The sequence below is a fragment of the Leptopilina heterotoma genome, unplaced genomic scaffold, assembly GCF_015476425.1.
Source record: "Leptopilina heterotoma isolate Lh14 unplaced genomic scaffold, ASM1547642v1 Lhet_54, whole genome shotgun sequence".
In the NCBI taxonomy this organism is placed as follows: Eukaryota; Metazoa; Arthropoda; class Insecta; order Hymenoptera; family Figitidae; genus Leptopilina; species Leptopilina heterotoma.
The window spans coordinates 4,000,341-4,025,273 of NW_025111118.1; the positions used below are offsets into that span (position 1 = coordinate 4,000,341).

Sequence of the window (24,933 nt, forward strand, 5' to 3'; positions counted from 1 at the left end):
TTTATATTTTCTAATTTCAAATATTGTTTTATTATAAATCATGAAAAAATACCTGCATTTTTTCGATCTGTCAAACAATATTTTTTAAGGAAAAAAAAACAAAAAAAAAAAACAAAACAAAAGCTTACACAAAAACTAACTTCAAAGTGTGGATAGGCAGAATTTAAATAAAAGAATGAAATACGAAGATTATTATAGTTAATTTAATATTTTTTTAAGACAGAAATAATACAACTGAATTTAAACGTATTTTATTTATACTATTGTTATTATTTATTTTTATTATTACTATTATTATTGTTATTTATAATTATTTTCCGCTAATTGCGTGTGAAAATTGATAACAAATTACATAAAAAAAATTTTTCTTTAAGAATTTCTTGAGTAATGTTTGTTTTCATTTTTCAAATTAATAACTGCGAAGTTCCATATATTTATACAATGTATTCAAATTGAAAAAGCTCTGCCACGTCCAAAAGAGAAGATTGGCCGAGAGCCACGCGTTAAGAAATATTATTACATATAAAAAAAAATACAAGGGCCACTGGCCTCTCTTTTTTTTCTAATAATTACGTATACGGTACGTTGGTTTGTCTGTTATCTAATATGCTAATTTTCAAAATTACATGATCCCTCTCTATATAAATGTACAACAATTTTGTCCTGAGACTTTGGAGTTTGTCAGAAAACCGCACAAACGTGAATAATTTTACTTTGTCAGAAACAATATAAACACACACATATGTTGTACTTGTTGGTATACGTGTTATGTTCCTGGTTAGCAATCCCCATGGCGACTGTCTCATCCAGCTCCCACAAATGTTTATACAATGATTGAACCCTCTCACCCCCCCCCCTCTATTTTCACTTGCAATATATATTGCAACAAATTTCAACAGTGTTTAACAATTTCAATCACAGTTGGAAAATTATACGGAGGAAATATGAAAATTTTCGGTTCGATAGAATTTTTTTGAATTCCTATAATTTTTTTCTCTAAATATATATAAATAAATAAACATAAATGTAAATGTACAAGAAAAAAAAATTTCACCTGGAACAGCGATAAGTATCTCTAGAATAGCGAAAGTATTTACTGAAACAACTAAAAATTTCGCTAATGCAGAAAAATTTACAGCTATTACAGATAAAGATTTTTTTGCCATGTATATAATAAAAATAATAATAATAATAATTTTAGTAAACTCTTCGTTTTAAGCTCTCGATTTAAAAAAATTCCCTGTTTTTGTTTAATTTGCAGCAATAAAAGAAAATTTACTGGCATTACATAAAAAAATAAATGTTTGTAAATAAATGATAAAATACAAAAAACGGATCTTTAAATATTTCCCCAAATCCATTAAAAAAGGGTCGTTATTATTCTTCAACACGAATTTTCTCCGTATATATTATAACAAGAAAATGTTTCTTACGATAATGAAATTTCATAAAATAAACAAAAAAAAAGGGCGAGAGTCCCAGTTTCTATTATATGTTTATAAGATAAATATTTTATCTTCCGATTTTCATTTTTGTTTTGTTTCTCGCCACGAAAAAGAAAAAAAAAAAGAAAAAAAAAGAAAAATGGCGATTTGTCACAAGACTTAAATGGAACTGTATATACGATATTCTTGCCTCTTAACCCGTTCAAGATAAACGCTTTCCATTTAAGACGATTTATATCTGTCCCTAATGTTTCAACGCAATTCAAAAAAGCACCAGTTCTATTTTTTTTTTGTTGCTATTTTAGTAAAATTCAATGAGAAAGTAATTTAGATAATATGTATTTTTTTATATACAATTTTTATTTTGTTTTCAAGTAAAAATTTTATACAACAGGAATTTTTATTTATTGCATATAAACAGGTTTGCAAAATTTATTAAAGAAAAGTGAAAAAATTATTTAGGGACAAAAATATGAACCTAAAAAAAAATGTGATTTGAGATAATTTTTAATTTATTTGATTTAAGAAATTAAAAAAAAAAGAGTCTCACCTCTCTGTCGATCGTAGGCATTGATGCATTCGCTCGTCATGAATTGACTAATGAGGGCTGTTTTACCAACACCCCGGGCTCCTAATATCGCAACAGTGTAGGAAATAACCTCCTTGGGAGGTGCGACTGGTTTTTCTTCCGTTTCTTGATCGGCAGGTGCCAAGGAATTTGACCTCGACCTTCGCCTCCTGAATGAGTCACCTCTGTTTATTACACCTGTAACAAATTTTGTTTTTTGTTTCTCTTTAATAACTCTACTAGAAAATAATAGAATTTAAAAAATTTTCTAATTTAAATCTTTGTTGAAAACACTAGAAAAATTCAATTTTCGAGAAATTACAAATAATTGCAGAAATTCAATTATTTAAAAAAAAAATAATAAAATTCTTATAAAATTTGACTATGTACAAAATTTGAAAAAAAAATTTCTTAAAAATCCCAATTATCTTTTTAAATAACAAAATTCTTCTCCAAAGTTCAATTATTTTCATGAATTTCAAAAAAAAAAATTCTTGCCTTAGTTTCAATTATTTTCAAAAATAAAATGCATTTTTCTAATTTCAAATGATTTTCAATATCTACTATTTTAATCAAATTTCCCAAGAAGAATTCAATTATTTAAAAAAAATATAATAAAATTGTATGCAAACATTTAATTATTTTCATAAATAATAAAAACTTCACAGGAATTCAATTATTATTTTTATAAATAATAAATTTTTTTTAAAGAATTCAATTATTTTCATAAAAAATAATTTTAAATTCTAGAAAATAATAATTGAATTAAAATGATGAAAAATAATTTTGATGAAGTTACAGTCGATATTCTTATGATATAAAAAAAAGATTTTATCTCTCGATCATCTTTAATTATTAGAAAACATGAAGAAATCGATCACTCCGAGTCTTCGACTTGGAGCAATCGATATCTTCATGTTTTCTAACAATACTTTTGTAATTTGTTTAATTTAAAAAAGGTTTGAATTTTTAATTTTTGAATGTCTTAATTCCCGTCGAAAATCCTGTTCAAAAATAAGATTAAAAATACCAATTGTGCAAATATTTTTTTTCTTTTTCTAAAAAAAAAAAAATAATAAATTTGTTAAAAAAATTGTGAATCTTAAACAAAAATAATGTAAAATAAATTAATTTTCTATTTCTTAATCACAGCTGTTTAACAATTTTCTTATTTTGTTTAGAAGTAAAGATCAAAAATTAGCATAATTCCAATTTGAAAAAACATAATATTTAACAAAATTTTAGTCTTTTAATAAAAAGAAGTGAAAAAAAATTTTGATAATTTCTATTTGTCATGACAATTTTAAATTAATTATAAAATAAAAATAATTATAACATTAATTAATTCATTATTAATTAATAATAATAAAGTACAAGTTCCTGTAATTTGTTCGCAGTTTGAAGTTAAATTTTGTTTGCTTTTTGTTTCTGAATTTTTTTTTTATAATTTTTCTTATCAAATATTTTCAATTTTAAAAGTAATGTATTGAAAATCATCGAAATTTTGGAAAGAATTTTATCAAAAAATTTCCTTCAAAGAATGTTATTATTTAGAAAAATAAAATTCAGAATTCAGAAATGAATTCTCGCAAAGAGATAAAATTTTATCAAAAAATTTCCTTTGAAGAATTTTATTATTTAGAAAAATAACTGAATTCTCGCAAAGAATTTTATTAAAAATTTTCAAAAATCCTAATTAAATTCTTTTGAAGAATTGCTTTCAATTTTCTTTTAAACTAATGGAGTTTCTTTAATAATTTTAATTGCAAATTTTAAAAGCAATTAAATTTTATGAAGAAGAATTTTATTAAAAATGAATTAAAAATAATTTAATTCCTGCAAAGAATTTTTGTATATTTATAAAATTAGTTGAATTGTTTGGAAGAATTCATTAAAATTTGCGAGGAAATAATTGAAATTTATGGAAATATTTAAAAATATTTGAATTCATCCGAGGAATTCAATTAAAATTGTTTTGAAAATAATTGAATTCCTTCAAAGGATTTTACTATTTATAATAATAATTGAATTACTGCGAAGAATTTTACAATTTATAAAAATAATTAAATTGTTTCGAAGGATTTATTGAAATTTTAAGAAATAATTCAATTGTTATGAAGAATTTTATAGAAATATTTGAAAATAATGAAATTTTTTCGAGAAATTCAGTTAAGGTGTTTCGAAAATAATGGAATTTGTTTAGAGTTTTTTTTTAAATTAATTTTATTAAAATATTCAAAATAATTGAATTTATCACAAGAATTTTATTATTTTTTGAAAATAATTGAATTCTTTCAAATTTTTTTGACGATTGTATTTAAAAATTGCATTGAAGGTAATTTGATTTTTATATAGAATTTTTTAAAAATATTTTGAGAATAATTAAATTATTTTTAGTTTTAGAGAATTTTAAATTCTTGTTGAAATTGCATTTTATGGAAATTTTTGAAAATAATTAAATTCTTTCATGTAATTTTATTGAAATTTGATTAAAAATAATTTAATTCTTGTGAAGAATTTTACTATTTATAAAAATATTTGAATTTTTTGGAAGAATTCATTAAAATTTGCGAGGAAATAATTGAAATTTATGGAAATATTTAAAAATATTTGAATTCATCCGAGGAATTCAATTTAAATTGTTTTGAAAGTCATTGAATTTTTGTAAAGATTTTACTATTTAAATGAATAGTTGAATTGTTTACAAGGATTTATTAAAATTTTGGAAAATAATTGAATTCTTTAGTGAAATTTTTAGAAAAATTTTGAAAATATGAAGAGTAATAATTAATTTTGTACTTAAAAAGTAAATTTTTTAAATTTTGATTATGAAATTCTTTACAAAAATTTATATTTGGAAATAAAAAATTTTGTAATTTGCATAACAATAATAAATTGAATATCACGTTCCTCGTGTAACATTTGCTAGTACATAATAATTATACAATCTATCTAAAGTTAACAAAAGACAACTTTAGAGTGTGAGGGACAGAAAAAGTGAATGAATGAATGAAAGAACATTCAAACTATTATAGTTAATAATTAGCAATTTTAAAAAATATAATTCAGTTTATTAGCAGGATAAGAAAAAAGTAAATATTTTTTATGAAAATTAGGAAAAAGCCAGGAAAATAAAATATAGAATAGAAAATTAATTATCGAGTGCAAAGTCTGGAATAGAAAAAAAAAACAGAAATAGAAAAAAGATCAAAAATAGAAAAAGAAAAAAAAATAGAAAAAAGAGCAAAAATAGAAAATAATGGAAGATTCCTCTCCGTTGGTATTATAATGTTTCCAGTTTCCATTCTCTCCTATTTATCACTTTGGCTGAGAGTAAGCTTCCTCTTCGTAACGTAAATACAATTTGAACTTCAATAAATTGAAGACGCAATCAGCAAATGTCCCTCAACTCGAAAGCAAATACTAAGACGGCTTTCAGTTTAGAAGACAAACTAATTAGAAATTTCTGAATATATATATGTATGTCAATGTTACGAATGACTTGGAATATATTTGCTATCTTCCTAGACGAGTTTTTGAAAGTGTAGAGTGAAAAGTAAAGTTAGAGTGTGCAAGCGCAAAAGAGAGGAATTAAATGTGTGCAAAATCCGATTGAAGCACGTTTCTGAAAATATTCATCATCATCATCATCATATATATGTATATAGAGACGAGTTTGTCGACACATTTTTGAGAACAACGAATATTCCGTTAAGCGCTTGAGAATACCGATATCCGTCCGTCAGTCCGTTCATTCATACCATTGTTTTCAACATCCATAATACCCATTCTGCATCTACATTCAGAATGTACACACATGCTGAATAGAACAAATCGATGCCTGTAAAGACGTTGAACATGATTCTAACTCTATGCACATATTGAAATGTGATTTCCCCGCAACACAAAAAGGTACAAATTTTCGAACATGTTTATACATGTTCCAACAATAAATTCATTGAGAGATTGAACATTTTTCTTTCATTTTCAGTTCTTTTAATAAATAAAGTAATTTTTATGTTCAACCTTCCTACGGTTTAACCCGAGTATACTCGGGGTTGTAATTATTTCATTTATTTATTTGAAAAAATTTAATTTCAGAGTCATATAAATAAAACTCGCAGTGTTACTTGAAGCTAAATAGTTGTATTTAATATCTAAGTAAAAATTAAATAGTCAAAATTAATTTTAACAACATTATATTATTTCCTGAAAAATTGAAAAATGATAAAATCGTAGGAGGGTTAAAACTAATTTGTGATAAAGATAGATATTAATTTTTACACTCAGAACCTACTTAATTTTTCAAAACTATAAAGTTTATAAAGTTTATTTTTATGTTTATCAACATAAGTTGATTTTGAGCAAAAAAAAAAGAAATTAACTTTAAAATTTGATTTTAAAAAATTTTAGAACTTAAGTCGCTGCTGATAAATGGGTGCAGTTAATATTTATTAATTAAATATTTATTATATTTCAAGATTTATTATTATTATTTATTAATTATCGAGACAATAATTTAAATATTCCATGAAATTGGTTTTATAGTAATTTCTTGATAGGAATTAACTATAATAATCTTCGTATTTAATTCTTTCATTCTGTCTGTCCACACTTTGAAGTTAGTTTTTGTGTATGCTTTTGTTTTTTTTTGTTTTTTTTTTCTTTAAAAAATATTGTTTGACAGATCGAAAAAATGCAGGTATTTTTTCATGATTTATAATAAAACAATATTTGAAAGAAGAAAATATAAAAAAATTATGATTAACAAATAACTGTTGTTTATTATATGCTTTTTTCTATAACAAATTTCGTTTGACTAATCTAAATTATGCAAATTTTTCTCCTTTTTATTTATAAAAAAAAAATATGAGAAAATTGTTAATTGTTAAAAAATTATAATTATGAAATAGGAAATATTTTATGCATAATTTATATTTCTCAATAACAATATTGTTCAGAAACTTATTCTTTTCTTTTGGAAAAGAAACATTACATATTCTATTCTATTTGTCAATTACAAATTTTAATTGAAAATGAAATTAAAACTTTTTAAATTTTTAGAAAATAAAGGAAAAAATTTTACTCAAAAAAATGTTCTGATACATTTATTTACGAATTTATTTAATTGTAAAATTATTCGAAAACATCAATAACTATTTTTTAAATAAATATTTAAATATTATTTTTCCGTATGAATTAAAATTTTTCAAAACATTCAAATTCAAATCTTTTTAAATTCACTAACTTATAAGAATATTTTTATAAAACATGAAGATAGCGATTGCTCCGAGTCGAAGACTCGGAGTGATCGATTTCTTCATGTTTTATAATAATTAAATAACTTTTTCAAAATTATTTTCATCATTTTAAATCAATTATTATTTTCTACAATTTTTAATTATTTTTCATGAAAATAATTGAATTCCTTAAAAAAATTTTTATTATTTATAAAAATAATTGAATATTATTGCGAAGGAATTTATAAAAAATTTGTAAATAATTGAATTCCTGAGCAATTTTTATTATTTATGAAAATAATTAAATTGTTTGGGTACTATTTTTGGGAATTTGAAATTGATTTGAAAATAATTGAACTTTGGGGAAGAATTTTGTTATTTATAAAGATAATTGGGATTCTGACGAGAATTTTTTTTAAATTTTGAAAGATAATTTAATTTTATCACTCTTGAAAATAATTGAATTTCTGCAATTATTTGTAATTTTTCCAAAATTGGATTTTTTTAATGTTTTCAACAAAAATTCAAATTACAAATTTTTAAATTCTATTATTTTTAAAATTGCTAATTTTATGTTTTATTTTTTGTTCACAAAATCATTTTTTTTTCTTTTGGAAAGAAAACCATTCCCGTTTCTTAATATTTTTGTATAGAAAATTCTTAATTTTCATAAGGAAATAATTTACATCGTTTCTATTTCTTAATTATGATTGCTTTAATAAAATTTAAAGTTTTTTAAAAATAAAGGAAAAAAATGTTTATAAATTTTATTTGTTAATTGCAAATTTTAATTGAAAATAAAATTGAAAATTTTGAAATTTTTAGAAAATAATGGAAAAAATTTTACTCAAAAATTTCAAATTTAAACCTTTTTGAAATTAAACAACTTATAAAAGTATGATCATTATTTTATATTAAAAATAATGTTACTGTAACTTCTTAAAATTATTTTTATCATTTTATTTCAATTGTCATTTTCTAAAATTTTGAACTAAAATTTTGAACTAAATCAACTATTTTTAATAACTTTAAGAAAGTTCTTTGAGAATTTTTTAAATACATTTGTTTAAAATGCAATTTCATAAAATTTCGAGTATTCGGAAATTCTTCAATTAAATATATTAGAAAATAAAAACTTCAAATTATTTTAAAAAAATTAAATTAAACTGTTTCAAAAAAATTAATTCTTCAGAAATGCCAGTTAATAAAAGTACAGAAAATTCAAATTTTCAAATATTTTAATTTGAAACCTTTTCATAATTATTCAATATTATTTAAATACAAAAGTAAATAATTTATTGAATAATTGAATGTTTTTTAAAATTTAATTCTTATAAAGAATTTTAACAACAAATTTTTAAATAATTGAATTCTTTTGATAAATTTTAATCAAATTTTTAAGAATAATTACATTTTTCAAGGAATTCGATTAAAATTGTACTAAAAATAATTAATATTCTGCGATGAGCTTTATTATTTATAAAAATAATTTAATTCCTAATAAAAATTTATTATTTATAAGAATAATTGAATTCATAAAAAAAAATTTATTATTTATGAAATTAATTGGAATTATTGCAAAGAAATTTTTTTAAAAATTCGTTAATAGTTGAATTCCTGTGAAATTTTTATTATTTACAATGAAAATAATTAAATGTTTAAGTACAATTTTATTAAATTTTTTTTTAAACATCTGAATTCTTTTGGGAAATATTGAAAATCATTCAAATGAGGAAATTTTTTGAAAATAATTGAATTTTGGAGAAGAATTTTGTTATTTATACAGATAATTGTAATTTTGACGAGAATTTTTTTTTTAATTTTGAACATAATTGAACTTTGTAAGAAGAATTTTATTACTTTTGAAAATAATTGAATTTCTACAATCATTTGCAACTTTTTACAAATTATTGTCATTAATAGAAAAAGTTGAAGGTTTTTTTTATTAGAATTCGTGGTAATTCCATAGTTTGTGAGGCAAACAAAAAAGACACCATAAAAAAATTGCCGAATAATGAAATTAAAAAATTAATAAATAAAAGAATTCAATTAATTTACTATTATTTTATTTATAACTTTTTTTATTTACTTATTTATTTATTAAATAAATGATTAATTTATTAGTACAATTTTTAAACATGTTTAAAAATTGTACTAAAATTGTAATAAACAAATGATTAATAAGTTATTATTATAGTAGGGGAATGTAGTCAAGGTTGGCCTACTGTCTAGGTAGGCCACTCGCGTTTTTTTGTCAAGTTCACTAGCGCCACCTACGCGCATTTTTGTCGAAGCTTGTCTTAGTGAAACCTAACTTTTTGTTCAATTACATTTTCGGAAAATCGAAAATTGTGTTTTCTGTGACGTCGGTACAAAAAAAGCTCAAAAAAAGTTTTGTGCATAATGTGAAAAACCATTAATAAAAGATAAAAAACAAATTGAATCGTCAAGGCAAGTATGCAGAAAATTTGTGGGACTCATGGTTGAAAGGAAAACAAAGTAAAAAATCGAATCCCGAAACGTATTTCTTTATGGTTACAACAATTCGGTAATGTTACTTACTGTCAAGGTCGGCCACTATGTGTTTAAAATGCGCAAAGTTGAGGACGAGCTACTTCATTTGCAAAAACTGCAATTCTGTATAACTCATAATATAATTGATCATCTTATTAATATTTTTATTTAATTTTATTAATATTTTAGTGCAAAACTTTTTTTTATTTATATTTATTTTTTTATATTGTTTATTTTTATTATTTTGTTATTTCATTAAGTTACAAACTGTAAACAATAAAGAATCAATTTTCCGTAACTCCAAACATGTTATTTTATTTTTTAACGATTAATGCCCTTTGAATTTTAAACATGGCCGACCTTGACTGTAATGGCCAACCTGGACTACAAATTTTTTTTTTTTTAAATCTTTATAACTTTTTCATTTTTAAACCTGTCAATTTACTTTGTACAGAAAAAATGTTCCTATTAAACAGGACTTTCCAACCATATACTTCAATTGTCCAAATTCATTTTTAAAAAAAAGTTATAAACAAAAGTCAAAAAGGTGGCCGACCTAGACTATGTTCCCCTAATGTTCAACTAATTTGTTAAAATTTTTACACTGATTGAAAAATTAATTTTTAAATATTATACAAACTTTTTCATAATTAAATTATTTTATTTTTCAGTTTATATTTCAAGAAAAAATCTTAATTTTTAATTATAAATTTTCTTCTACATAAATATTTTAGTTCTAAAAGAAATGTTTTTTTTTTATAAAAAAATATTTTTAACGCTTTCTCTCTCTCTCTCTCTCCTCTCAGGTCTACTTCAAACTAGTCCAATTTTCCTTCATGCGCTTTTAATCCATGAAAATTACTTTAAGGTCTTTTATGCCCTTTTAATTTCTCTTTTCAGAATATTTTTTTCCCATTTTCACAATTTTTAACTTCGCAACATTTATATTTTCCGCGCTTAATAATATTCCTTAGCTATGGCGAAAGAAAGTTTTTTAATCTAATACGGCGAAAAAACAAAGTTTTCTAATTTAATATCATCGTGTAAAAAAAATTTTGTCTCTGTAAAAAATTATTACAATATCCTATATGAAAAAGAAATATATATGTTCATATGCGTGTATATATGAACATGTGTGTAATAAAGAATGGAACAATATTTTTCCAAAGAAAGGTTTCTTACCAGAAAAAAGAAATGGAGAAAAAAAATGTTAGGGTCGAAAATAGTGTCTGAAGTGTACATTCGAGAGAATAGCATGCGGTTTTCTTGATAAGAGTCACCTCTATTTTATGAGATTGTCCGTTAAGGCGGGTGTGAAAAGATTATACGGTCTACCCACGTCAGTCTCTATAGGAAAAAAAAAAGTGAGATTGACAAGAATATAGAACATGGCTAGTGAAACGTGGGGTGATTTAATTTCACTGAAATGGACAGACAATTTCTGACAGTTGAACGAACGACTCTTTAATATGTGAAAAACTAATTTACCCCCTATACACATTCTCTATTTCGTTCGGCGGAAAAATTAAATAAAAAAATTAAAAGTTTGATTAGTTTCCTGTTTTTTTCACACTTTTTTTATTCTAACTTTCATATTCCATTTAATTAACAACGAGATGAAATTTTATATTCTGGACAATTTTTGAAATTGCATTATTTTGAAAATAAAATGAAAAATAATTTATTAAAGAAATTGTTTTTTTTTCTTTTCATTAAAAACTATTTATTTAATACTTCGTATTAGGAAAGAAAGATAAAAAATTTTAATACGGAAAAAACTTTTCTTTCCTAGTCCGTTTACTATTAAAATAAATAAACAAATAAATATAATTTAAATTATTCGAAAATTTTTTAATTTTTCTCAAATAAATTTTTTAATTTTTGTCTTATTTAAAAATTGTTCTCTTCACATTGAAAGTATTTGAAAATTTATTAATTGAAGAATGAAGATAAATTAAAATTATTGGCAAATGTTTTAATTGAAGTTAAATTAAATAATGATTTGAAAAGTTTTTAAATTGAAATTATTTGTAAAGTGTTTTTAATTAAGTTTAAATTAATTTTATTCAGTTTCAGAAAATACAATATTTTACACAAATAATTTCGCGCAGTATTGAATAAAAATCGTTCAATTTTTTTCTGATGTTAAATTATTAAGAGAACTTATATAGTAAAATTAATTATAATCTTGCCTTTGGGATTTTTCTGTCGTTTTTTCATTTTTTTTTTTAATTCTTTTGATGGTTTAATAATTATGACGAGCACTTGAGAAAACAATAGCTTTTTCATTAAAAGCAGTCTCGGGTTGATTAGAACTCCTTTTTGTTTTCAAAGCTTTTTCCTCATTTCTGATCCACTCGATCTTTTTCTCTCTTAAAAGCTTCCTGAATCCTTGTAAAAAAAAAAAAGAAAACCAAAAGAGGAAAAAAATAACCACAAAGTGTTTGTCTTCTCAGTAAAATATCACTGCTTGACAATAATATACTTGAAACTTCATTGTTAATGTTGTGAAAATAATTTTATTTTTTACTTAGACCTCTGGCTGATGGAGATTATTTCGATTTAGATAAGTTTCCTCAATTTATTTTGTGGTGAAAATTGTGAGGGAAAAATTGCGAATAAATAGTAAAATTGGAATTAAAATTGCAGTTGAAATTAAAATTACAATTAAAGTTAAAAATTGAATTTACAAATACAAATTAAATTTACAATTGAAATTGAAATTAAATTTACAATTAAAATTGAAATTGAATCTAAAAATACAACTAAAATCGAAATTAAAATTACAAGATCAAAAATTTGTAATTAAAATTAAAATTGAAATTGAAATTACGATTAAAATTGAACGTAAAATAAAATTAAAAAATTGAAAGTAAAATAAAATTAGAAAATTGTAAGATAAATTTCCTTTTCCGGTAATCTATGCTTAAATATCTTTTGAAAATTAAATTTTAGAATATTACTCTATAATGGTGGAACGTGAATATTATTTCATTGCGGTTAAGCTCCATTAAATGAGAAAGCGTTTGAAAGCTGAGTGGACCGACTAGCAATGTGTAGAACCAAATGTTATAAACGTATATACAATATTGGTGGCTACATTTGAACAATAAATGATTTTGTTTTATTAATTTTCAAGGCGTACGGTAAATAAATAATTATTTTCGTTATTATTATTATTATTATTATTATTATTATTATTATTATTATTAATTATTATAATTATTTCTATCATTTTTCTTATTCTTGTAATTATTTTTATAATTTTTATTGTTCTTGTAATTATTTTTGTTATTTTTATTATTATTGTGATTATTTTTAATACTTTTTTAATCACTCTATTATTTATATTTACTGAGAAATAAATAATTAAATAAATGATATCTCGATAATTTGCTTCAAATAAAAATAATTATTATTAAATATTTTTTTTCTTTTTTTATTATAATATAATAATAAATTAATCTCCATTTTGTACTTGTCAGGTACTTGTTTAAAGAAATAATTATAATAAAGAAAAATAAATAATAAATGAAAGAAAAATACAAAATAATAATGAAAATAATACTAATAATAACTGAAATAGTAATAATAATAATAATTGTATGAATAATTATTACCCATAGAAATAAATAATTCAATTTTACCAAAATAGTAAATATCATTGTACAAAATGATAAAAAAAATTGTAATAATAATTTACTGGCTTTTTAAAAAATGTATTATTGGATTTTATGTTAATTAATTAAGTAGATGTCGGTGGCGATCAATTTTGGAATGGATACAATAAAATGCATTTAGATCGTTTGCAATTAAAATTTGATGATTGAGAAATTCGGTCATCTTTGGAAAATCAAAGTTAATGATTACGATTTAATTTGCATTTTGAGCTTTCATGCAAAAGTGAGTGCAACTGACAGCGTTAGCTCGCGTGTCACCTGTCAAAGGAGCTTGTAACTTAATTTCAAGATCGCTACTAACAGGTTAAATTTTCTTCTTCACAGGCAAGAAAAGAAAATTTATTGAAAAAAATTTCTGATAATAAATAATTGAACAAGTTTTTTCCCCTTGAATATTTTAATACATTTCGTGTATTTTTTTTATAAAAATCAATTTTTTAAATTTTTGGATAAAATTAACATGTGTTTATTTTTACATAATTATATAAATTTTTAAATTTAAAAAAAATATTTTTATTTATTTGATTACTAAAGAAGTTATTTATTAATTAATTTACTTATTTGTTTATTAATTTCTCTATTTGTTTATTTGTTTGTTTACTTATTTGCTTATTTATTTATTAGCTTCTCTATTTGTTTAATAAATTATTTATTTACTTACTTATTAATTTTTTTTTTTTTATTTATTTACTTACTTGTTTATTGACTTTTACAATTGTTTATTTATTTGCTCACTTCTTACATTATTTAATTATTAATTTTTCTATTTGTTAACTTCATTGTTTATTTATTTACTTATTTTTTTATTAGTTTTACTATTTGTTTATTTGTTTATTAGATTCTCTACTTTTTGTTTTCTTATTTGTTTATTAATTTACTTATTTATTTATCTAATTATTTATTTACTTATTTATTTACTTATTTATTTACTTATTTGTTTATTTATTTGTTTATTTCATACATTATTTTTTTCATAAATACAGAAAAACATTTCTACGATTAATGTTTAATTAAAATAATCGAAAATCGAAGTAAAAAAGTTGAAATAAAAATTCAAATACAATGAAAGTTCAGAATTAAAAATAAATATTTTAAGTGCGTAGGAAAAGTTGTATAAATGTATCATGTTTAAAAACAATTTTATGGATAATTTTACTATTATTTTAATGTTCACCTCGTAATGTTTATTGTGAAACATTTGCCATTTTGTACAGATTTCAGTTGATAGGAAAATGTTTTTTTGCGGAGACTATATAATATTTTATACGATGTCCATTTATTTTAGATTATACAAAATTTTATCTCTATACCAAAATATTTTCCCAGTTAACTTTTATGACATAATAAGGTCACTCGGAAATGTTACACTCAACTTTATCGATTCAAGTGGACAAGTTTCTATAAAGGAGATGAAGTTTTTTTTTTCTCTATGCAAAATTGACTGGAAACTTGTTTTTTTCACTAGATATATGAAATTTATCATGCTTTTTAAACTTTTACTTCTTTTTTTTTTTAAAGGAAAAAAAAATTATATACAAATTTTGTATATTACAAAAATTGTGTTATTTGTTAATATTAGAAAACAATTTTTTTTTAATATTTGACAGGAATGATTCATTAAGTGAAAATTTGTATATAACACTCTGGGAAAATTCGCGAAGGATTTTTTATTTTAAAAACGTAATTTTCTAAAGTGTCTTTAATTTTATTTTATTAGCTCCTCCGATATTTACGATCCCCTTTGATTACTTGACTCGCTTTACAGCTCGTTTAAAATTGTCTTTTTCATTACATTCACTGCAAATACTAATTATCGTTTAATTTAAATTTAGTGAAAATAGAAATTTTAACTTTTTATTCTATTAACAACAATATTATTCATTTAAATAAATAATCTATTTAGAAATTTAAAAAAATAATTAGTAATTTCAATTTATGTTTTTGGGAAAATAATTTCTTGAAATTATTATTATTATTATATTTCACTAAATAATTTAGTTAGAAACATTTTTTTTAAAACAATTTTAATCAATTTTTGTATTTACTCCTTTTTTCTGACAAATTGTCTTTTTTTCATTTCAGGTAAACTTCTTTTTTTTCGGCTGGCTTTTTCTTTTCTACTCTCAAACATTCGAGTGGCTGTTCCAATTTAGCGATAAAGATTAATTACCCGGAAGGGAGATGAAAATCCAGATTGTCTTTTATCGAATTAAAGGTAGGAAAACTTTAATCAACTGGTTACAGTATAAAGTGGAGATATTAACGAGAATTATTTAGTAAAATAATTACATTAAACATTTAAATTATAATTAATAATTTATTTTATTAAAATTTTATTATTTTATTAAAGTTTTATTATTTTATTAAAATTTTATTATTTTATTAAAGTTTTATTATTTTATTAAAATTTTATTATTTTATTAAAGTTTTATTATTTTATTAAAATTTTATTATTTTATTAAAATTTTATTATTTTATTAAAATTTTATTATTTTATTAAAATTTTATTATTTTATTAAAATTTCATTAATTTTATTATTTTATTAAAAATGAAAATTTATTTTTGCTTACAACATTTATTAACTTTAAAAAAATAATTTTTATTTTCTTAATTGTATTATTTTTTTTGTTCAATATTTCGAGAAACTAATTAATTATTCAGTGAGGGAAAAAAAGAAGAATATTTGCCAACTTTTATTTTTAATTTCATATTTCATTTTCGCGTGATTTTTCACTGAAAAATTATATATAGTGATTAATTATTAATTCTATGGAAAAAAAACAACAGAGCGAGAAACATCTTTGCGTGACCGGTGCAATGAAGTGAACTTATAAGTTTCTATATGAGAGTGAAAATGCTACATGCACCTCATAACGTTTTAATTACATTGACGTAATTAGTGATATTAACCCGGCAACCTCTCGTGTTGTGTTATGTTTATGAACTTTTCACGTTAATAAACAACGTTATTAACCTCGAAATTCATTTAAATTTGACGGTTTGCTTTTGTTATTTCCCCCTCTTCCCTTCTTGTCAATAAGGGGGGGAATTATTAATATTATTATTATTTTTTTTTTTATTATTTTTAGATATTTAATATTATTTAACAATAATATTAATAATTAATAATAAAAATAAATATTTCCACCCCCTCTCTTGTCAAAATGAGAGAAATATTATTATTATTATTATTATTATTATTATTATTATTATTAAATTATTATTTTTTTATATTGAATATTATTTGCCAAAAATATTAATAATTAATAATAATAATAAATATTTTCAGGCCCTCCCCCCTATTATCAAAAAAAGAGGGGCGAAATATTATTAGTTATTATTATACCTACTATTATTTATTATTTATAATTATCACTTATTTTTCCAAATTATTTTTATTTTAATATTTTTATTATTATTCTGATTTAATTTTCGAAAAAGAAAATATAAATGTTTCGCAAAAGACTAATTTTTTAGTTAAGATTTTATTCGAAGAAAAGTGATTTCATCAAGAAACGAGATACATTAATTGGGTAAAATTTATCATTTGAAAGATTCTAATTTTTTTCTCCTTTTTTACACATTTACAGACAGATTTTCTTCACGAAAATCAAACTCTAAATTTGTTTAACTTCAAAGTATAGGTATATATACATATATAAATAAAATTTCAAGAAGCCAGAGAGTAGATTGCTTTTAAAACCTTGCAAAGTGAAAGAAAAAAAAATACATCAAATAAATATTGCTTCTTTAACATCAAAGCTGATCTAAAATTGTTATAAAGATATATATACGCACACATGAATGTCGAGAAATCTAAAAATATTGAACAATAATATTTTTCGTATCTTCAATTAAAATTTTTCAAAAAATTCTTCATATTTTTGTATTCTTTTCTATTTTTATTTTTTAATTGAAATTTTGATTGAAATTTTACTTATTTACGTGAAAATAATTGAAATCTTTGATATCAAAATTATTAATATGGGGAAAATATAAAATTTTTTTTAAAAATATTTATATAAATGGGAGAAAATTGTTAAAAAAGAATTTTTTTGAATGAGAAAAAGATTTAGTTAAACAAAATATTTGAATTATTCATGAATTTTAATTACGAACGAACATTGATTAGAGAATTCAGAAAAATTGGTTGAAAATTAGTTGCTTAATATTAATTGAAGTTTTAAGTTTTAAATTTTTAATAAATTAATTACTATTAAATAAAATAAATTATTTCTTGACCTTTTTGTATTTGTAGTTTTTGTTTATTAATTTCTTTATTTGTTTACTAATTTTTTCATTAATTACTCTATTTGTTTTCTTATTTGCTTCTAAGTTTCTCTATTTGTTTATTAGTTTCTCTATTTGTTTATTTATTTACTTATTTTTCTATTTATTCACTTACATATTCACTTATTTCTTTATTGATTAATTAATTTACTTATTTGTTTATTTATTTGCTTACATATTTACTTATTTGTTTATTAGTTTTTCTCTTTGTTTTCTTATTTGTTTATAAGCTTCTCTATTTCTTTATTAATTTGTTTATTAGTTTCTCTATTTGTTTACTTATTTGTTTATAAATTTTTTTTATTTGTTTATATGCTTCTCTATTTGTTTACTTATTTATTAATTAGTTTTTTCATTTGTTTAACTTTTTGTTTTTTTATTTACTTATTTTTGTTTATTTGCTTACATATTCAATTATTTCTTTATTAATTAATTTAATTATTTGTTTATTTAATTGCTTACTTATTTACTTATTACTTATTACTTATTACTTATTACTTATTACTTATTTACTTTGTTTTCTGATTTATTTATAAGCTTCTCTTATTTTCTTCTTATTTGTTTATTAGTTTCTCTATTTGTTTACTTATTTGTTTATAAATTTTTTTATTTGTTTTCTTATTTGTTTATAAGCTTCTCTATTTGTTTACTTATTTATTTATTAGTTTTTCCATTTGTTTACCTTTTTGTTTATTTATTTACTTATTTTTCTATTTATTTGCTTACATATTCACTTATTTTTTTATTAATTTATTTACTTATTTCTTTATTAATTAATTTAATTATTTGTTTATTTATTTGCTTACTTATTTACTTATTTGTTTATTAGTTTGTCTCTTTGTTTTCTTATTTGTTTACAAACTTCTCTATTTGTTTACTAATTTGTTTATTAATTTCTCTATTTGTTTACTTATTTGTTTTTCAGTTTCTGTATTTGTTTACGTTTTTGTTTAATTATTTACTTATTTTTTTACCTTTTTATTACCTTTTTTTACATAATTTATTTACTTATTTATTAAATGAAAAAGGAAAAACATTATTTAATTGCCTTACATCGAAAATAATTAAAGTAATTAATAATAAAAAATAATAAACAATAACTTACAAATTTAATTAAAAAAAAATTTTTTTTTATTGAATAGAAAGAGAACAAAATTTTTCGAAAATTGGAAAAGTATTTGAGTTATTATTTTAATTTAAAAAAATAATTAAAATTAATTATTAGTTAATTAGTTAATTGTAATAAATAATGATTAATTAATGAATTCTAATTATATGAGAAAAATGAACAAGGGAATTTAGAAAAAAGAAAATTGCTTTTTTTTATCTCCTGCCAGCAGTGATATTTTCTAATCTGTGTACATATATCCCGAATGGCATTGTGCTTAAAGTATTATGTCTACTATAGTAGTTGGATGTCATGGCCAAATCGTCTAATTATATACCACATCTATTTTTCCAGCACATTTCCCTTTAACGCTTTTTCCAATAACACGACGCTTTTCATAACCTGTTGAAAGCATACGGATTCACTGACGACTATGACGACTACGACGACGACGTCTTTATTTGAATGGAAATGAGCTTGAGGTTCGCTGAACCTAACATTTTCAAAGGACTATCAATTGAGTCAAATAATTAACTTAAACAGATCCACGAAACTTCAAAGTTCCATCCTTTATTTTCACTTGAATGACATTTTAATTAAATTTCCCCTTTCTCCCTTTCACATTATACACAATTTTTTCGTCATTTTGTCCCCATTTTTTTTTTTTTTTTTTTATTTATACACGAAAATAATTTTCTCATCGTATTTTTAGGGAAACGATTTGGAAATTTCGAATTACAAACGCGTATTTTTTTGAGAGATTTGAAGTATTTTATAAAAAAAAAAAATTTATTCTGCAAAATTGTTATTTTTCATAAAAAATATTCTTATTTTTATTTTTCATTAGAAGATAGGAAATTCATTTCGTCTGAGAAGAAAGAATTAAATTTTTATTTGAAGATTGATAAATAAAATATACATGAAAAAATGCAATAAAAAACCAAATTTATAATTTAATAAAATTGATAAATAAAAATTAGTGACATTAGAAATAAAATTGAAATTGAAATTAGAAACGAAAATTAGTTATAAATCTAATAGAAATAAAAAAATCTAATAATAAAAAGAAAATTTTTATTCAAAAAAGAAAAACAAAAATTCAAAGGGGGAAATTCTTTGTACTTCGCTAAATTATTTTTACTGAATTGGTAATTTACATTTAAAACTTCTTAAAAGGCTTTCTTAGTTCCTTGTTCTCCGTGACAGATCATGCAAATTCTTCAAGTACCCTCGATTTTCTATTTCGCTTTACGAGAATATCTCTTCAAAATTTTATTATCTTCCTTCGTTTTATTTGCCATTTTATTAAAATCAAAATTAAAAATTGCATTTAAGTGATTATCCATGAAACCGACAATTTGGTTATTGTTATTTTAAAATTTTTTTTTTTCAATAAAAATAAAAATCATAATGTAAATTTTAAGTATGATAGTCAAGAATGAAATATCTGTTATAGGCCGGACAAATTGTTTGTAATTTTTGTATTTTTTAAACAAAGTAACTGTTCACGCATCCATGTACCATAATTAGTTGCCATAATTTTGTTAACAAAAAAAATTTAATTAATTATTATTATTATTATTATTTATTATTATTATTATTATTATTATTATTATTTTTTATTTTTTTTTTAATTAATTAATTATTATTTTAATTTTTTTTTTAATTTATTTTTTTTTTTACTAACAAAATTGATAGTTGAACTTATATGAACGTTTTTTGTTTAATTCAGGATTTAAAAATCTAATTCAGGAAATATATGCAGTAATTTATGGTAATTTATAGAAATTTATGGCAATTTATACGGTAATTTATAAAAATTGTGAGGTAATTCATAATATTATTACAAAACATAATTCAATATTAGAAAAACTAATGCAGGAAATTTATAGTAATTTATGCGGTAATTTATAAATTTTTTGAGGTAAATAAATTTTTTTGAGTAAATCAAAGAAAATTTTAAAAACTAATTTTGGAAATTTATGGAAATTTATGTGGTAATGTATGAAAATTTATGGAAATATATGTTGTAATTTTATAAATTATTTTAAATCATTTATCGTAATCTATTAACATAATTCAAATGAAAATCAATTCTTAGTAACTTTTAGAAATTTGTACGTTAATTTATGAAAATTTATAAAGTAATTAATGTCAAAAACTTACTAAAATTATGACAAAGTAACTTTTATTTGTATAATTTTATTTGGAAACAATTACAAAAATTGTTGTAATTGTACACTTGTTTAAATCACAAGTTCAATGAAAGACAAAAAAGGCTTCACCATGACGCAAAATAAATACTGTTTTTTTCTTTAAATAAATTATTAGCAATTTTCAATCGGTTTCATATTCCTGTCTTTTATATTTACTGAAATAATATACGACTATACATTATTTACTAAAAAAAATTTTTTTTTTTTTTGATTTATTATGAAATATATGAAGGCTTCACCATGACGATTCTGTGATTCCCTGCACAAAGTTGACGCTTTAAACGTAAAAAAAAATGAAAAAAAAGTATAACATTTTTTTCTATTGTAGTGAAACACTTGAGGGAACTGAATTGTTGCTTGTACTAAAGAATACCGAAATTCTGATTTTATTTTTCTGAAATATTTCAATTTTTTAAAAAGGCTTCACCATGACGCACAAAACTGGGAACAAGAAATAACATCAGAAAAAAATATAGAAAATAATTTGTTTTTACAACCAATTTTACTTTTTAATTTTACACACTTAGATATTAAAAAAAATGTTATCAATCATTATTTTTATTTGAGAATTTTGCTAAAAATATTTATTTTTGTTTTGTAACTGACCCTGGAGACAGGCTTCACCATGACTATTTGGCTCTTAAATTTGCATTTAAAAAATATATTTAATCTTATAAATTAAAGTAGCTATAGGTTTTTGTTTGTAATCACCAGAGTTACTTTTTCACGTTGGATTCATTACCATATGTGCAATCTGTTTCTTAAAAAACACTAGGGACATGAAATTGTCGGTTTCGTGGAGAATCACCCATTTCTGTATAATATTCGATCAAAATTTCAAAAAAAAAAAAACGAAATTAAAAAAAAATTTGTTAAAGAAGAAAATTATATTTGTAATTAGCAATTCTCGATTAATAGTTAGCAAATAGTAATTAATGATTAGTAAATACTAATTTGTAAATAGTAATTCCCGGTTAGTAATTAGTTATTAGTAATTAGTAATTAGTAATTATTATGCGTTAGTAATTAGTAATTATTATTTCCCTAGTAGAAATTTGTCGTGGCATGACTAGATTTATTCAAGTTACTGTACAGTTTTAGTCATGGAAGTTTAATCTAGCTTAACTGGCGAATTACTAGACAGCTACTGCATAACACTGTTAAAGAAAATATAAAGTTGAACTTGATTATTACTGCATAGAAGTCCTGTACAGTTATTTTCATGGCACTGTCAAGGCGTTCCGAGAAATGATGTTCCAAAGTTTGTCGTGGCGTTAGCGCTACCGCCAGTTTCAGTAACTAAACAGTTGTGTATTGACATTTTCGAAATATTTTCTATAAAATAAATCTTTTGGTTTTACAGTTTATAGTTTTTATAATTTTAATTTTGTTCTTTTATTTTACTGTTGACAACTAAATAACAAATTTTTTAAATTATTTAATATTAAAATTTTGATTTAATAATAAAAATTTCTTTTCAATCAAAATTTATTTTTAATGAAAATTCCTTTAGAAAAAAAAAATTTTTTTAAAATTCGCTTCAATTAATTGAGTTAATTAAAATAACTAATTTTTTAAATTCAGAAGACAATTTCTTTTCAAGATTATATACTCTTATTATATGTATAAATATTAATTTAACAAACCTGTTACATACAAAAAGTTAGAATTGGTCCAATAAAGTGAGGTTATGTTTTACATTGATGAATTGACGTTGACATATGTATAGCTCTCCGATCTGAATAACAGAACTGTCTATAATTAATGACAGTAGACAGTAACAATTTATTACTAATTCCTTACGGAAAAAATAGACATAATTCTAGTTACACCCGCGAATTATTTCTTTCAGTGTATACTCTGATGTATTTATGGAAAATGTCTACACAACACTGTTCAGTTGCTGGACTGACGGTAGCGCTAACGCCACGACAAACTTTGAAACATAATTTCACGGAACGCCTAGACAGTACCATGAGAATAACTGGACAGACAGAACTTCTATACAGTAATAATCAATAAGTTCAACTTTAGAGTGTTATGCAGTAGCTGTCCAGTAATTCGCCAGTTGAGCTAGAAAAGATGAAAAAGGGAACTGCTTTACCTGCCGGTAGAGTATGGTTCTTATTTTTCCGGAATCGTCCATCGACTAGAACGGCCGTGATGCGTAAAGCGTGCGTTTAGGTATTTCGTCCCAGTGTGACCCGAGTTCGCTCCCCGAAACCGCTAGATATTTTTCGTTTGAACTGAATTAATTCTTCATATTAGGGTTTACTTATAAGTTTGTAGTGTGATAAAATAATAATATTTATTTCAGTGTTGTGCTTAATTAAAGGAAAAAGTGAATGTTGTTTAATGTAAAAAAATGACATGTGTTCAAGAATCAGTAATTTTTATATTTTTTTTTAATTATGTAGTTATTTAAAAATAATTTTACAGATAATTTATTATAAATCATTTATTATACGGAACAATAGATACACCAACAGTAAAAATATAGTTTCGTAAAATTTTAATTTATTTAATTTGTTGACAAAAAAATTTAACGTTATATTTTCAAATTTGTACGTGTTTAATACGTAACGTCAATATAAAGAAAGTTTTGACATTTCCAAGTGAATTATTTTGTATAGTTTTTCTACAGGACTGATGATCAGAAACTGTAAAATTTGACTGGACAATAACTTGAAGAAATTAGCGTGACATCACTTTATAGTTTTTAGCCAGTTTAACTGTAAAGTGCCTCGAAATTTTCCAGTGGAACTGTCCAGTGCCCTTAAAGATACTATGACAAATTTCTACTAGGGTTGTTGCCAATTTATAATTAATAATTCCTAAATATAAATTACTAAATAGTAGAGATGTGCAAAAAGCTCGAAAAGTCGAGCCGAGCCGAGCCGAAATTTTTTCGGGCCGAGCCGAGCCGAGCCCGAGCCGGCTCGATGTATCGAGTACTCGAAATTTTCGAGTACTCGAGTGACTTCGAGTACTCGAAAAATTCGAGTACTCGGGTAAATTCGAGTACTCGATTAAATTCGAGCACTCGAGTGAATTCGAGTACTCGAATTTTTCGAGTACTCGAATGGATTCGAGCTTTTGACTTACTAAAAAAACTATTAATAAGTAAAAAATTTCGAATTTTTTTGAATTACTGAATCAATATTTCTATTTGCTAAATATAATAAATGCGAAAATTCTATGAATTTTCTCTAGAACTCGAATTTACTCAGAGCTCGAAAAAATTCGAGTACTCGAATTCCCTCGAGTGCTCGAAAAATTCGAGTACTCGAATTAACTCGAGTACTCGAAACTATTCGAGCTTTTTACACAGCTCGGCTCGGCTCGAACTCGGCTCGAGCTCGAACTGATTAGGCTCGGCTCGGCTCGGCCCGAAAAATGAAAAGCTCGAAAAAGCTCGCTCGAGCCTCGAGCCTCGAGCTTTTTGCACAACTCTACTAAATAGTAAATACTAATAATTAGGAAATAATTAATATTTTCTAATTAGTAATTTTTAGGCGTTATTAATTAGTAATTATTATTTGTTACTGATGAATAATTACTAAATATAAATTAGTAAATACCAATTAGTAAATAATAATTAATATTTTGCAATTAGTAATTATTATTAATTAGCAGTAAAGAGCAACTAGCTAATAATAATTAACCGTTAATTAATAAATAAATAGTGTAATTAATAATTAATTAATTCGATTATTTTAATTCATTTATTATAATTTACAATATTTAATAATTGGTAATAATAATAATAATAATAATAAAAGTATTTTTTTTTTAAATTCTGAATTATAAATTAATATAAATTATCCATTAATTAATATTATTTTATTAACTAATTTTAATTATATTAATT

The 24,933-nt window shown here is 22.2% G+C and overlaps 1 protein-coding gene across 2 annotated transcripts in view; it reads right to left on the reverse strand.

Annotated features, from left to right (window-relative positions):
- LOC122508400 (GTP-binding protein RAD) overlaps positions 1-24,933 on the reverse strand; it is a 65,238-nt gene that overhangs the window by 14,183 nt on the left and 26,122 nt on the right. For both annotated transcript variants that reach the window (XM_043621702.1, XM_043621701.1), the window contains exon 4: positions 1,996-2,211. In XM_043621702.1, the coding sequence (XP_043477637.1) occupies positions 1,996-2,211 (216 nt within the window). The remainder of the gene's footprint in view (positions 1-1,995; positions 2,212-24,933) is intronic.